A 16,155-nucleotide genomic window follows, 5' to 3' on the forward strand; every position below is an offset into this window, starting at 1 on the left:
ATTCTGAGCTTGGATCTCATGTTTTATGTGCTCCATTGTTTTTGGGTAAATTCTGAGTTTAGATCTTGTGTTTTATGTGCTCCATTGTTTTTGGGTAAATTCTGAGCTTGGATTTCATGTTTTATGTGCTCCTTTGTTTTTGGGTAAATTCTGAGCTTGGATCTCATGTTTTATGTGCTCCATTGTTTTTGTCATGAGGTTGTGCTGCTTAGTGTATTGAACTACTGACTAAAACCCTTTCTAACCCCTTTTTTGTGATATTTTTAAAGACAAGAACATCTTTTTCTCCTCATTATATGCTAGGAGCCCACATATGCCATATCAGCATCACCATCTGAGCCCCTCCATATTTTTAATGTATTTTTCCCCTCAGTTGTCACCCTTCCATGGCTGAGCAGGGTTTTTCCAGCTCTCCTGCATGCAGAGTTAATCCCAGATTCCCCATTTGCCCAGAGAAGCTGTGGCTGCCCCTGGATCCCTGGAAATGTCCAAGGTTGGATGGGCTTGGAGCAGCCTGGGGCGGTGGGAGGTGTCCCCGCCATGGCAGGGGTGGCACTGGGTGGGATTTAAGTTCCCTTCCCCCCCAAACCATCCAGAGATTCCAATCACTGCTCCATCCTCCTCGTGCTGGTAGGCAAATCACAGCGGAGTCATTTTGCATTTGCATTTTTGGTTCCTTTACATCATGTGCTCCGTGACAAAGCCCATCTCTACAAACTCACCGCTCCGGAAAAACACTTTAATTTTTTATTTGCTATTCTTAGCTGTCAGCCATGAGGTTTCCTCATGTTCCTCCAGAGCCTGGGATGAAGTGCTTGTGGCTGAGGACATTGAGCAGAGGAGGGCTGGTCATTGCTGCAGCACGGGGTGCAGAGGAGAGGGGATGGAAAACAGAGGAAAGAGCCCCGGGGGAGCAGGGGGAGGCTCACGAAGCAGCAAGAAAAGGAGCCTGAAGCAATCCAGTCAGGGTCCTTGCACTTTATATGCTCCTGTTCTTCTGGCACTTTGGGGAGCAGTAAAAGCAGAGCAGTTACTTGCTGTATTTAATGGGGCTGGGCTGTGTGTGTGATAATAAAGAATTTAAAACTAGGAAAAAAGCTTTGGCTGTGGAGTGACTAATCAAATTCCACCAAAGACACAAGCACTTGGGAATTTGTTACAGATATTTTGCAGATTTAAAAGGATATCTCCTGCTTTAGAAATGCTTTTGCTTGATTATTCCTTTTTTTCCTTCTATCTAAAGGGTATTTGGGTTGATAGAAGAGCTTAAACATAGAACCAGCAAAACTATTGCTGGCATATGTGACTATTTCAATATGCTGCTTCAAAATACAAGCAATGTACAAGTTATTGACTGCTGCTATTGATCCCAAAGCAGTTACCAAGTACTTGGCATTTTCAGATGCCAGATCCAATTATTGATATAAATTATAATGCAAAAGATGCTGTGCTGAGAGGGGGATTGGCTTTCAGAGAAGGACAGTTTGCAGGAGGAGGGAAGAGGAGCAAGTAGAAAAATTAAAAAAGGCTTCCTGACTGTGGGTAAACAGTAACCACATTTTTTTTTTTTTTTTGCCTGTTGGAGGCCTGGTTTTTAATCACCCCACAAGCAGTTTTCATTTCTGTAGTAAAATTGCTTGTGGTTCTATTTAATTTGTTTCTGCAGGAGCTAGCTTTGGTGAAGATCTCCCAGGAGCTGCCGGGCCTTTTAGCACAGCACGTACAGCCAGTCAATGAGAAACGATTCCCTACATGGGAAAAATTCCTCCAAACATTTCTTACTCAAGGTAAATAAGACTACAAAGTCGCTGGGAAGTGTTAGAAGGAGTAATTATGCCATATTGTCTGCCATATTCTTGTTAGTCTTGGGCCCATTTAAATATTTATCTCCTTTTATTTCTCCATTATGCTTCAAATGTTCATTTACCAATGAATTATAGGCCACTGTTCTGTCATTCATTTGTCCTATCCAAGCTTCTACTCCATATTAATCCTGGATTCTGAATCCATGAGCACCAACTCCTTAATCCTTGGGTGCTGCACCAAAGGCTGTCACATTTGGGGAAAGGTTTTAGGGAATTCCAGCATGTGAGGTAAATGTGAGAATATTTAATATATAGATTTGTTTATGGATTTCTTTATGGAAGAGACAAGGATGAATCAAAGCTTTGAAGGTATTTTTCTTTTTAAATAATGCCACTTAACACATCTAGTACCAATTTTATTACATAGCAGTTTATCCCAACAAACTGGGTTATGGCATTATATGCAAGGAAAAGGCAAATCCAGAATCACCTTGGGGATTTTCCTGTGGCAAACCATGCTGGAAGTTGTTATTTCCATGCCAAATTCCTCCTGTGGGTGAATGCCACAGGCAGACTCTTAGATAAGACCATTACATGGATGGGAGTCTCCAAGATGAGCTCGCAGCAGGAGTTCCCATCCCCCAAATCCCAACATTGCATTTCCCAGCTGTTCTGGGCTGGTGTTGAGCAGGATTCACTCCTCCCACCCCAGAGCCAGCTGTGGGATTGATCCACTTTGGGAGTGGGAATGAAAAGCCATCATCAAACTCCTTTCTCCTCCAAGAGATCCACGACTCTGGCTCTGCTGCTCCCCTTGCACTGATTTATTTGCTGTATTTCCAGTTCCCCCCGGAGCTCCCTGCTGTGCACCCTGCAGGGCAGCACTGCTGGGCTGGATCCCAAAGAATTCCTTTCCAATTCCAGGGGGGGTGATCGAAGCCTTCCCGGCCTCGGGCAGCGTCACCAACGTGACGGTGGATCTGCTGATAGAGCCAACAGGGGAGGTGACACTGCTGTCATCTGGGGATCAGCTCCACGCTGAGGGGCCCCTCAGATCTTCTGGCACCACCATCCCACAGCGTTCCGTGGATCCTGAGGTTCTCAAAGCTCTCTGCTTGAAAATTGGGGAGGCCTGTAAATCCAAAGGAGTGCTTGGCTACTTCTCCGTGGACTTTGTGGCTTTCAGCCATCCCCAAACGGGGGAGCAGCAGGTGAGTGGGGCAGGTTTGTTACCTCACCCTGTCTCCCTGAGACTGAGAAATTCCAACTTTCCCATGGAACTCCAAAAAATAGCAGGAGAAAGCTTTGCCCTTTGGAACAAACAATTTCCAAACTGTGGGGCATGTGAGCTGAGGGAAGCACGGGGGTATTCTCACAGCACCAAATGCAGACCTGAGGCATCTCCTTGTTTTTCCCTCTCCTGACATTGTTTTCTTCTGGAATCTTCACTGAGGACCTCAGTGTTTTTAGGATGTTTGACTGTAAAAGGGAACATCCCTGGATTTTAAGGCTGTGGGGATCTGAAGAGCTTTGAAGTTTTTTAGGAACTGACAGCACTGTAAGGGTAGCTGTGGTGAACCAGAGACTCAGAATAACCATGGAATCATGGGATGGTTTGGGTAGGAAGGATCCTTCAAATAATCTCATTCCAACCTCTCATTCTAGCACCTTCCACTATCCCAGGTTTCTCCAAACTCCCTCCAGCCTGGTCTTGGACGCTTGCAGGGGTGCAGGGGCTGCCACAGCTTCTCTGGGCCCCTGTGCCAGGCCCTCACAGCAGTTTGGGAGCTCTGGAAGTCAGATCCCAGTTACATTTGACTCCCAGAGTGGATGTGCACAGGCATTGTAATCAGAATTCTGGGTGAGCCATACTGGACAAGTTCCATGGAAAGTTCTTTAAAAAGATGAAGGGATGACATTGTCACCCACGGAAATCCACGGGAGTTCTGCCAAGTGCTCCACTCAGGCCAGGAGGTCACTGAAATGCAGGAGTGCTTCCTGGATTGTTAAGGTTGTGACATTTCCTGGCACAAACAGAGACACATTAAATCATTTAGTGATTCTTGTGGCTTCTTAGAATTCCTCTCTGTTCCATCTTGGTTTTGTTCCCTTGTTCCCAGCTCATTTTTACCTTAACATTTCCTATGTTTATCAGCATGTGCCACAACTTTAACATTATTTAAGCACAGGTTTTTAAATTTAGCTGGATATGGAGGCAATTAGTGAGGCCATCTGTCTTGGGAGAGAGAGATCACACAAAGGCTTGTGTTCCTGAAAGCACCATTTTTTTTGGCAAACAAGAAATCCTATCAGCCCCTTGGAACATTTGCTCACTCCTTCCACAAGTGTCCCCTTGAATACAGTAGGTGGGAGGCTCAGATGCATTTCCTGGAAGTACAGGATACGCAGGGATTCTTTCCAAGTGTGTTTTACAGAAAATACTGATCTTTGGAGCACTAGGAGAAAAGGATGGATGAGGAACAGCGTGTGTTGTCACACAGCTCAGGGGGAAGACAGAGCCTTGGCTGCCACGAGATCCAAGGGGCAGGGAAAGCTGGGACTCCACACAATTCCCTGTCTGCCTCAGGAATTTGTTTCCATCTCAGTTTCAGGCACCTGTGCCTTGATCCTGAGGAAAAAGGAGATGGAAAACCTGTTTTCAGTGCCTTTAGGAAGAAGGAGAGGTGCATCATTTGGAGTGAATCCCTTTGAGTGATTCCCACTTTATTTTCCACAATGATCATTCCAAGCAAAGCCTTGGCCCCTCAGAGTGAAATCCTGCCCAGACTGTCAGATCCCAGCTGGGAGCTGTACCCAAATAAATCCACTGGACTAAGTGGGAATATTTTAACACATTGACTTCCTTACATAATAATTTGGAAAAGCAGGATCCTAATCCACCTTTTCCACGGGTCTGATGGCTTTTGCACACCCCAGCCTCTCCCAGCAGTAGAGAGGGAATAATTAATTGGATAAAGTGCTGAGGTTGGACAATTCCCACAGCATCCCAAGGTCTCTCCAGACAGAACATAACACATTTTTATGTCCTATTTTCCAACAAGAGCCACGGTGTTGACATTAACCGTCTCCCAGCATTTTATCCAGCAGGACAGAGGAGTTGCAGAGCCCTAAAATTGGAGTTTTTGGGCGAGCCCCAGCCCATGCCAGCAGCTGCCACGAGATGGCAGCCAGATGAGAGCTGCCAGCGCCGCCCCAATCAATCCTCCTGCAGGTTTGCAAAGCCATAAAAGCCACTCTCTCTCCAACGCCCCATCTGCATTAATATTTTACTAATTGACATTTTTACAGTATCACTCAAGCACTTCTTTAAAACTAGCACGGGTGCTCTTCACGACAACGCAGCCGTCGATAGCAGCAGCAGATAAAACAGCTAAACCAGGGAGAGCCCAGCTGTAATTTAGGAACTCTTTAAGAATTTATGTTTCCTTCCCTTCTCAAGTTTATATTCTAAAGCTGAAGCATTTTTATGGAAGCTGTAAAGAATTCCAGCATAATTGTGACTTTACTCACTGGAGATGTCTTCAACACAAAGCGCTGGCTCTGAAGCTGTGTGTGCCAGAGGAGAATCCCCTGGAAGCAAATGTTGCCTTGGATAAACAGCCAGCAAGTCTTGCAGGATGTATTTCTAACTCAATTTTTTCCATTGGTGGGATTCTGGAGAGTCCTAATCTGTTCTGGGTTTAGCTTGATCTAAAACCAGTCTTAAATCTATCTAAAATCATAACTACTGCCTCTACCTCTGGACTCTGAAAATCAAATATCAATTCTAGGCTGTTCTGTTCCAGTTTAATTTATGAACATAAATTCTGAAATTCCCCACATTTCAGATGAAAACTCCCTGTGTTCTGCTAATTTGCCATGCAATCCTGTCAGGATTTGACACCTTCAGTTATAAATGTTCACCGTCCCATCCGTGCCCTTTTTGTGTATGCTCAGAAAACGGGGCTGGGCTCAATAACAGATGTTTGTTAATCTGCAGGATTGTACCATTCTTTACTTAAACTTCACCTTTGCACAGGTCATCTCCTAAGAACTCCTGATTTACTGGAGGAGATGATTTATGTGGCCAGACCCCTTGTCCAGGCCCCGTGTTCTCCCATTTCTGTAGCAGCGCAAAGGGGATTTAAAGGACATTTTTGTGTTTCCATGGCGAAAGGGAATCCCCTGCTAGGATAAAGCTGGAAAATCTTGTGCCATCTGATCCTTCTTCCTTTCTCCCCCACGTCAGGGATGTTCTGGGACACATCCAGGGCAGGAGGGGACATGGCCACAACCACTCAGAGAGTCCTGAGCCAGGAAAACAATCCTTGGGGGTGATCCCAGCTGGCACCACAGAGTGACCATTTGGCTGCTCTGAGTTCCAACAGGGGTGGTTCAGCCCCAGGCTCAGGGATGAAAGGAGGTGGACAGGTGGCTTCCAGCCATCTTTGCCTTCCTCCACCTCCTCCTCACACCTTATATTGGAAAATGCAAAATATTACAATGACTTTACCTAAGGAGGACATGAAGCTTAAGGAGGTTTTGGAGCTCTCCTTTGTTACAGCAGGGGAGGGGATGGACACCTTCCTTCATCCCCCTGTAGATCCAAACTCTTCATTTTGTAGGCAGCAGCAGAAATTGGGCTGAGATGATGAAACCACATCCAAAAACGATTTAATCCCCTCTGGATACAAACAGAAACACCCTAAACCATTATTTGGTCACCTCATCATTTCCAGCACAAGGCTGCCTTGCTAGAAGCTTTTTCTGGTCTTCCCTGCTCTTTTCCTTGGGCAAGCTGGAGCCATTCCCTGGAGCAGGGGGTCCAGGAGGGCTCTGTCCTTCCCAGAGCAGCTCCTGGGCACGTGCCAGCAGGCACTGGAGCCAGCCTGGCACGCTGGGGCTTTGTTTAGATGGTGTGAAATGGATCACACAAGTAATTAATGGGGTTTTATTTCCATCTGAAATGAAAACAATGTCATCTGCTCCTGTGTTAATTGTAGGCACCGACCAGGTGGGATCTGGGGAGTAACTCCTGCCCCACACCTAGTCGGGTTTGAGTGAATCCCTGGGAGTTGGGAATGGATTTATCCACTGCTGATGGCTGCTTAGCTTTGCCAGGCTGCTTTGTTAATGTTTTATCTGCTGGGAAATCCTCAGCCCATTCCCTGCATTTTGCTCTGGGACTCACTTCAGTCACGGGGATGTTTTGGCTTAACCTTTTTTATGGCCCCCTTTCAGCCCAGCTGCCTCCTGCAGCTCTCTTTGTGCTCAGCAAAGCTTCCCGGTGTGGCTTTTGAGGTCAGGTGTAATATCAAGGTCTGGGTTAAAAGCAAACACTTCACTTGGAGCCAGCGAACAGCCCTCAGATATCCAAGATTTTCAGTCCCTGATTCCCTCACGCAGCTCTGCCCCTTCTTTCTGAGGGCAACGTTTTCATTGAGAGTGTAAAACCCAGCTCAGACAAGATCTAGGGCATATTGACACAGATTTGTTGATAATATTTATCAAAATTAATGGATCACTCCCACAATGTGAATAGTTTATAATTATTATTTGGCTCATTGAAAAGGTTGGCACACACTGGAAAAGGAGACATGGACAGCAAAGTTCTTCCTGTCTTGCTGAAGTGATGATAAACAATAAATTATTGAAGAAAATTAAGTATTATAATTGGGGAACAGTCCCCTATTACTAAGTAAAGCCAGCCATTAGCATCCAATTTGCATTTTAGACCGTGCAGCAGGAAATATTTAAGCTGACAAATAGGATATTTAATACAGCAACAGATACTTGGCAGTTAGACATTAACAACTGTTACTGGGGTGATTTATTCCCCATTATCCAAAGGGCATTACTCTGTGCATATGATTCTGAAATTAACTCCAGTTTTCCAAGAGGCCTTGGCTGCCTGACCCCTTAATATCCTTATAATGAGTCCATTTACCATTCCAGGGCTGAGGCAAGTTGTTCACTGGGAGATTTGTTTTAAGGGGTCCTCTGTAGGGCAGCTCTTGGTGTGTGGGAACATTTCTCACAGGCAGGGTAGGCACAGGGAATTTTTTTAAGTGGGAAAAACTCCTGGGAAAGCCAAGCTCTGGTTATTGGGGTGGAGGAGCCACACAGAAGCAATCCATGGTGCTTCCCTCAGCCTCCCTGAAAGATTATTTCTGAAGTTACAGAAGAGTTGTGGTTGTTCCTGTTTGGAAGTGGTTTGTGGAGTCAGAGATCCCAGAGTGGTTTGGGTGGGAAAGGGACCCTAAAACCCATCCAGTGCCACCTCCTGCCATGGCAAGGACACTTTCCACTGTTCCAGAGTGCTCCCAGCCCTCTCCAACCTGGCCTTGAACATTCCAGGGATCCAGGGGCAGCCCCAGCTGCTCTGGGCACCTGTGCCAGGGCCTGCCACCCTCCCAGCCAGCAATTCCTTCCTCACATCTTCATCACTGCCAACCCTGCCCCGGCACCAGGGAGCCAAAAGCAGGAGTGCCAACACAGAGGGCAAAACCAGGCAGAGATACTCCTTTACAATTGCTGCATTTCACTCTCCTTGTTGTTCTTTTTAATTTATTTGAATGCACCTCTTTGGTTTTTGATTAGGTGTGGGCAACAGACCTTGACCTTTGCTACAGTGACCAGCTGGCCCTGAGTCAGCTCCTGGTGTACCTGACAGATGGAAATCTGGATTGTGGCTCCAGCATCCTGCAAGCACCTCTGGGAGCAGAGGAAAGCAAAAGCCAGCGGGTTCAGCAGCGCCAGGGGACAAAACCTGTAAGCAGTGATGTGTTCCCAAATAGAACCGTTCATGGAACCATTGCCACTTCATGTTCTGTTCTAGAGGAGCTGAATCTGCTCCCTTCAGGTTTGAAACTGCTGCTCTTGGATTTTACCAGGTAATCATGGATTTTACCAGGCAATAACAGCACAGTAGGAGTTACAGTGGAGCAGTCTCATCCCTGCAAGTGCCCAAGGCCAGGCTGGATGGGGCTTGGAGCACCCTGGGATGTCCCAGGTGTCCCTGCCCACGGCAGGGAGTGGAATGAGATCAGCTTTAAGGTCCCTTCCCACCCAAATATTCTGGAAAATGGGAAGAAAGGTCTTTAGAAAAGTCAGCACAAGAAGTGTCTGTCTGTGAACATACACGTATGGATAGCAAACAAAACCTCTGCCACATTTTGACAGAAGATTCACAGCTCCCTTTTTTCCATCCATAGAGGAGGGAATGTATCACCATTCCAAAAATGTCATGGAGCTGTAATTTAGAGGTTAACGAGCTCTTGATCCATTGTTCTCGTCAAGCAACCACTTTTAGTTGGAGAAAAGTAAATTAGATCTGATTAGTCCCAGTAGTCCAAGTTTTAGAAATGCAAAGTAATCAAGTAGCAACTTTTTTTTTTTAAATTAAAATTCTGTCAGAATTAACATAAATTGTTACTATATGCTTTATTTTTAATTCTTTCTGTATTTCTGAGATTTTTATCTCCTGAAGAGTTAACTACAAGACTGCAGTCTCTCAGGAAAAGAGAAAAAGAAACAAACCAAAAGACAAATGTTTTTACTGCACATGATCTGTAATGAATGATTAAGTAAAACACTTTGTGTAAAATTATGATGTTAATAATGATTCTGTCCCTTTTAATTTATTAGATATTCTCCATGCTGGTAGGGCTGATTTTGATAAAACGGAGCAGCCCCGCAGTTTGTGCGAGGATTTTATTTTTAGAACTCCTTCTAGAAAGAACAAATTTCCTAGATACTGCTGCTCCTGTAATTATGTACAAAACCAATCACTCATTATAGTTAGGATACATTATCTTCTAGACAGATGAGGCTAAATAAGCAACACATTAATAATTCATCCTGCAGTTCATTATGCATGTGTATGCATGCTTTGTAGCTGAAATAAGCACCTCATCAACCTGATGCCAACCCTTAAACAATAGTTCTGTGTTATTGCAGCCACATTCAAGTTTACGCTTGTTAAACTGCTGCTTGGATTATTTTATCAAGCATTCATTTATTTGTGGTCCCCTACTGCAGAGAAACAGATTTTGGAAGCTCCTTTTTTAAGTTAATGACTTGAGCAATGGGTGTTATTAATTCTCAGAATATTATAAACATGATTAATTTTCAGGCAGAGATGTATTAGATCAGGATTTCAGCTATGTCAACTTAAATGAGTCAATGTCAAAACAAATATCATTTTAGGGAAAATACTGTGAATTACAGGCTTTGATGTGCTGTGTCCCTGCTCCCAGGGACATTAAAAATGACACCAGGAGAGCCCTGGTTTAGAGCAGCTCTGCTCAGAGCTCCTCAAAGCAACATCTCTGTTCTTCTGGCACTGGTGAGAGTTTAAACTTGATGCAGCACTGACTTTTATCCAAGGGGGAGACAGGGCAGGGTCAGTGGGAATAAATATTGGGAATAAATTCCCCCCTGGGAGGGTGGGCAGCCCTGGCACAGGTGCCCAAAGGAGCTGTGGCTGCCCCTGGGTCCCTGGAATGTCCAAGGCCAGTTGTCTCACAGGGCTCAGTGACCACTGAAGCTGTGCAAACACCAAAATGTGGTTCATAAAGAGCAATTCTGTGGATCTGATCTATCAAACAGGGGTTTATGGAAATGTCTGTGTCCAGCAGAGCCTGTGAGGAGCAGGGGTTCCTCCGAATGGAGCCTTGCTCCACACTGAGTTCACTGGCAAAAAGTCATTTCTGGAATCACAGAATCCTAGCATGGTTTGGGTTGGGAGGGACCTTTAAGCTCACCCAGTGCCACCCCTGCCATGGCAGGGACACCTCCCACTGCCCCAGGCTGCTCCAAGCCCTGTCCAACCTGACCTTGGGCACTGCCAGGGATCCAGGGGCAGCCCCAGCTTCTCTGGAAAATCCATTCTGGAAACCCAGGGCCTCCCCACCCTCACAGGGAACACTTTTTCCCCAATATCCCACCTAGTCCCACCTTCAATCAGTTTGAAGCCATTTCTTGTCCTGTCCCTCCATCCCTTATGAAAATCAGTCAGTAATTTAGCATTTAGCTGTTTGGTTCTGGTATGAACTGGTGTGAAAATCAGGAATCCTGGATGAAAAGCCAATATTTAGCATTTAGCTGTTAGGTTCTGGTATGAAGTGTGTGACAATGAGCAATCCTGGGTGAAAAGTCAGTAATTTAGGATTTAGCTGTTGGGTTCTGGTATGAAGTGGGTGACACTGAGCAATCCTGGATGAAAAGTTAGTAATTTAGGATTTAGCTGTTGGGTTCTGGTATGAAGTGGGCGACACTGAGCAATCCTGGGTGAAAAGTCAGTAATTTAGGGTTTAGCTGTTGGGTTCTGGTATGAAGTGGGTGACACTGAGAAATCCTGGGTGAAAAGTCAGTAATTTAGGATTTAGCTGTTGGGTTCTGGTATGAAGTGGGTGACACTGAGCAATCCTGGGTTGTTCTCTGCAGCCTGCCCCCAGCAGCCCCTGGTGTGCCGTGGCCAGCAGCCAGCTGAGGCATTCCAACCTCTCAGGGATCTCCTACAACCTCCTCCTCCACATCTGCAAAGCTCGTGGGATTGGATTTGACCTCCAGGTATGAAAAGGAAAGATGAGGAAGTGTGATATTCGTTCTGAAGAATTGTTGTTTGTAAAGTCTTTTGATAAAACCACTTCTAGCAATGTAAATCATAAATCATGGAATTGTTAGGGTTGAAAAAGACTTCTAACATCACCCAACCATCAACCCACCACCCCCATGTTCACCACTAAACCACGTCCTCAAGGGCCACATACACCTGGTTTTCTTTCAATTTAAATGTGTAAGACTTTTAGGGGTTAACCAGCTTCTTGATTAAAATACCTGGGTAAGGAGATAATTTTAAAGATACTTTTGACCATCTCTTACTGCTTTGGAGCCCAAATATTTGCTGTGGAATAAACTCTGCTGCATTTATTGTATTCTCTACAATAAGTTAGAGCAATAATCTTTTTAAACTGAGCAAGAATTCCTTGCACACAATCCCAAACCAGCCCTCCTTAGTTTGGCTGTGTACTTACTGTAACACATTCATTAAAATTCCCACTCTTTTAGGAATTAATAAAGCAATTTTGTCTTAATTAACAGGAAAAACAGGGAACAGTTTTTGTGCTGTATGAAGACCAGAAGCGACACAGCCTGGGAATGATGTAAGTGTGGAGTGTCCCTAAGTCAGGGTGACAAAGAGCTGGGGACACTCTGGGACACAGATTGGGAATGATGGAAGAGTGGCTGTGCCCAGGTCAGGGTGACAAATACAACCTGGGAATGATGGAAGAGTGACTGTCCCCAGGTCAGGGTGACAAAGAGCTGGGGACACTCTGGGACACAGATTGGGAATGATGGAAGAGTGACTGTCCCTAACCCAGGGTGACAAAGAGGTGAGGACACTCTGGACACAGACTGGGAATGATGGAAGAGTGACTGTCCCTAACCCAGGGTGACAAAGAGGTGAGGACACTCTGGGACACAGATTGGGAATGATGGAAGCGTGGCTGTCCCCAAGTCAGGGTGACAAAGAGGTGAGGACACTCTGGACACAGATTGGGAATGATGGTAGAGTGACTGTCCCCAGGTCAGGGTGACAGAGAGTTGGGGACACCCTGGGTGTGCAGGGAGTGACAAAGGCCAGGGAGGGAATGAGCAGCCTGAACACCTGGCTGTCACCTCCTGCTCACAGAAGTGTCCTGACTTCTCCCAGGCCTGACCTTTGGGGCAGTTTTCGGGTGGATTTCAGCATTTCAGTAATGAAAGAAGGCCAGGGCTGTGCTGAGCCCAGGGGCTGGGGGCACTGCAGCCTCAGGAGCTGCTGGCATTCCTTCAGGAGAGCTGCATTCCCTCCAGCAGCAACCTGTCCCATGGATTAACACAGCCTGACTCCTACAGACAGCAGTATTACACACCTGACTTCCAGCAGGCAAAGGAGGGTGAAGTTTAATGCCTTTTTATATTGTTCTTGCCCAAGTTTCCTGCCAAAATAGGGTGTAATAAGTGAGGAGCTGAGGCTTGCTCTCAGCCTGTTCTGTATTCCTTTGATGCTGCAGCTATTTCATTAATGACCTGGATAACAAAATAGCTTCTTCAAGTGCTGGATGTGCCTGCAAGTGTTCCGGAGGGCAGGAATAGAATTCAAAATGATCTCCACAAATTGAAGGCACGATATGAGAAATAGAATTAGGTTTGGTTGGAACCAGGTGGAAGAAATTACATTTAGAGAGCAGTAATGAATATGAGGAGCAAGGAGGTTTTGGGAAGAGGATCTGTGAGTTAAACAATGTCATGATCCTGTGGAAAAAGATAAACAGTGTATCTTGGGAGATGCTGGAAGAAATCCTGCTGTTCTGTGAGAGGGAGGCAATGAAAATGTTTAGAGTTCTGGAGAGCATGACTGACATGGAAAGGCTAAAAAGGAGAGGGAGGGCAGAAATGGGATCTGCTAACCATCTCCCAGCACAGAAAAAGCCTCTGCAGGAAGGGAAAACCTGATTGTCTGGTAGTAGGACAAGAAGAAATAAACTCAGCTTGCAACAGAGAGGATTCCTGTTGCCTGCCATCACATTTTCAGAGCAATTTCATAGCCTTGACTGGGAAATATTTGCAAAATTGTAGGAATTGGAGCTTATGAAATAACTGATATACCTGAAACATCTCTGAGCATTACCCATTTTATTCCATCAGAGATTTGTGGTTGATTCCAGTGAATGAGGCACATTATTCCTCAGTGCAATTCCCTGTTCCATAAGGTGTGGAGAGTCTGTGTGGACCACTGGGAAACCAAAGCCTCCAAAGCTGCAACAGTCCAAGGAATGTTGATCCTGCTGAAATGTCTTTCCCAAATTTTAGGCTGAAGCAAGCTTTTCCCAAGTGATGTGAGTGTTTCAAGTGTTCTACTGCCTCAGTCCTTCCTCAGCAGTCACCTTTTACTTGGAGCAGCCAAAACCTCTCTGCTTACTTCTGCTAAGTTGATTAATAAAAATTATTTATTACACAAATCCTTTCCGTTGACAAGTTAAAATGGAGCCTCATCTTTCATATCTCCCTGAAGATTTTCACCTTGTGAGATTGAAAATCCTCATTAAATTCCAGCACCAGGCAGGCAGAAATGAGAGGGCGATTGTTTTGGAGCATGCGAAGGGAATCATTGGTAAACTCATTTGTTTGGATATCATTAACAGAACAATCGGAGAGGATCTCCAGGGGGTCCTCCTGACCTTTGCTCGCAATCTCTTCATCATCCATCAAGAAATATCAGCACCTAATATGCAAGGCGAGACCAATTTTAAGGTGAGGTGTTAATTAACTAACGATCCTGGTTAATTTCTGTACAAGGCCTGCAAATACCTCATGCTGGATCATAAACAAGTGCTAAACCATTCCTGTTTTATCACTGGCTGTGTGTGGTTTACAGTGTCTGGGTCAGTGCAGTGGGTCTCCCAGGGAGCCCGTTAGTTAAATTTAAGTTTGAAACTTTTGCTTTGAAAAGAGACATCCTTGAGCGTGAAATTATTTGTGATCTAATGCTCCTGAGTGTCCTTTGGAAGAGCAAAGGAGCTGTTGGCACTGCCTCACACGGTTCTGTCACAATTGCCTGCTTTATTTTAAAGGGACACCCTCAAGGTAAGAATCTTAAATTAGAAACAAATCTCTCCGTTGATAATAACTGCTTGGATTATTAACACTCTTATCTTCTAAGCAGGCAGCCACTAATCCATTCCTTCCCATCCCTCACCCCAGCTCCCTTCTCCCAAGTGGATTTGGTTCCCAGTTTTCTCTGCTGTTGGAAGGTGCCCATCCCTGGATGCTCCAGAGGGGGAGGACAAAGCCCGGGGCTCACGCTGGGAGGTTCCCCCACCTTGCAGCCAGAAGCAGCAAAGCAATCCTCAGCCCAGCCCAGCCCTGGCACAAACCCTGCTAAAAAGCTGCTTCATGCTTCCACAGAACTGCTCAGCTGCATCACCTTTAACTTCATAAAAACTTTTCCAAGATCCTCTGTGTGTTTTGTGAAAGCTGAAGGGGAACACTCTGGTAGATTTGTATCTTCAGTCATGTCACATAATTGATAGCAGATTCTTTCTACCCTGACTGGATTTTCCACTAGAGTGTGAAATGACAGATTTTGGGGAAAACATAATTAAATTTCAACATGTTACAGAATAAACAACAACAACAAAAAAAAAATTCCCATTTTTCAATATGAGGGAATGAAAAGCAACCACTGAGGAAAAATAAAAAAGAGAACTTTTCTCCATTGTGCATGAACATATGTGAAATAAAACACCTGTTAGTTAATTAGGAGTACAAATTGTATTTTTATTTACCTGGGATTTGTACATATTTACTAATAATTCCCCCAAGTGTCTCCAAAGTAATATTAAATTTAATTGGTGCATCCTGTCCCATGTAACCCTGTTACCTCTTCCAGGCAGGCACTGCCAGCTGTGCACCCTGGCTGCTGGATTCCATTATAATGCCCATTAAATAACTTGTATTCCTGGAATCTGTTACAGATGGCAATTCGAGATATTGAAGCAATTCTAGGAGCTGCAGCAGAAAACAAACTGAGACTGGAAGAAGAGCAACCTTGGGAAGCAGATGCTCTGAAAGAATAGTTAACAGAAAATGTTCAAGTGCCTCATTCCTTATGCTTCTGGAATTGCTTCCTCATCTGTAAGAACAGGTTTGGTTTTCTTTCTGAGCTGGTGTGTGAAATGCCATTAACTGAGACAGAAAATCTCTGTGCTTCCTGCCTGTGGCACTGGGAACATCCCATCTTTCTTGCTGGAAAGCACAGGATCATCCTAATGTTCCTCATGTCCCTGTTGTCATTCCTGAAGTTCAGCATGTGGGTTAAAAATCATATTAATGGGGTCGTGCTGCCTTTGTCACTGACTCAGAGCACTGAAAACAGCCCAAATTCCCCTTCCAAAAGGCTGAAATGGCACTGAAGGGAAAGGAGCCCAGGCTTGGACCTGCCTGAGAGTCCAGAGGCCACCAGGATGAGCAGGGGGATGGAGCAGCTCTGCTGGGAGGAAAGGGTTGGACTCGATGATCTTGAAGGTCTCTTCCAACCTGTGAAAGGCTGGGATTGTTCTGGACAGGAGAAGCTTTGGGGGGAGCTCAGTGTGGCCCTGAAGGGCTGCAGGAAAGATGGACAGAGACAGCTCAGCACCCGGGGTGCCAGGACAAGGGGCAATGGCTTCAAACTGGAGGAGATCGGGGTTAGTTGGGAAATGAGGAAGGAATTCTTCCCTGGCAGGGTGGCAGCACTGGCACAGGGTGCCCAGAGCAGCTGGGGCTGCCCCTGGATCCCTGGGAGTGCCCAAGGCCAGGCTGG

General features: G+C 45.4%; 1 protein-coding gene across 1 annotated transcript in view; it reads left to right on the forward strand.

Annotated features, from left to right (window-relative positions):
* The window catches only part of IQCH (IQ motif containing H), a 51,298-nt gene extending 35,675 nt beyond the window's left edge, over window positions 1-15,623 (forward strand). Inside the window, exons 17-23 of the mRNA XM_077785813.1 lie at window positions 1,667-1,787; window positions 2,730-3,016; window positions 8,406-8,576; window positions 11,253-11,378; window positions 11,910-11,971; window positions 13,997-14,105; window positions 15,329-15,623. Coding sequence (XP_077641939.1) covers window positions 1,667-1,787; window positions 2,730-3,016; window positions 8,406-8,576; window positions 11,253-11,378; window positions 11,910-11,971; window positions 13,997-14,105; window positions 15,329-15,430 — 978 coding nt within the window. The 3' untranslated portion in view covers window positions 15,431-15,623. The remainder of the gene's footprint in view (window positions 1-1,666; window positions 1,788-2,729; window positions 3,017-8,405; window positions 8,577-11,252; window positions 11,379-11,909; window positions 11,972-13,996; window positions 14,106-15,328) is intronic.
* Window positions 15,624-16,155: the final 532 nt, after the last annotated feature.

The sequence above is a fragment of the Lonchura striata genome, chromosome 11 (genome assembly GCF_046129695.1).
Source record: "Lonchura striata isolate bLonStr1 chromosome 11, bLonStr1.mat, whole genome shotgun sequence".
Lineage (NCBI taxonomy): Eukaryota > Metazoa > Chordata > Aves > Passeriformes > Estrildidae > Lonchura > Lonchura striata.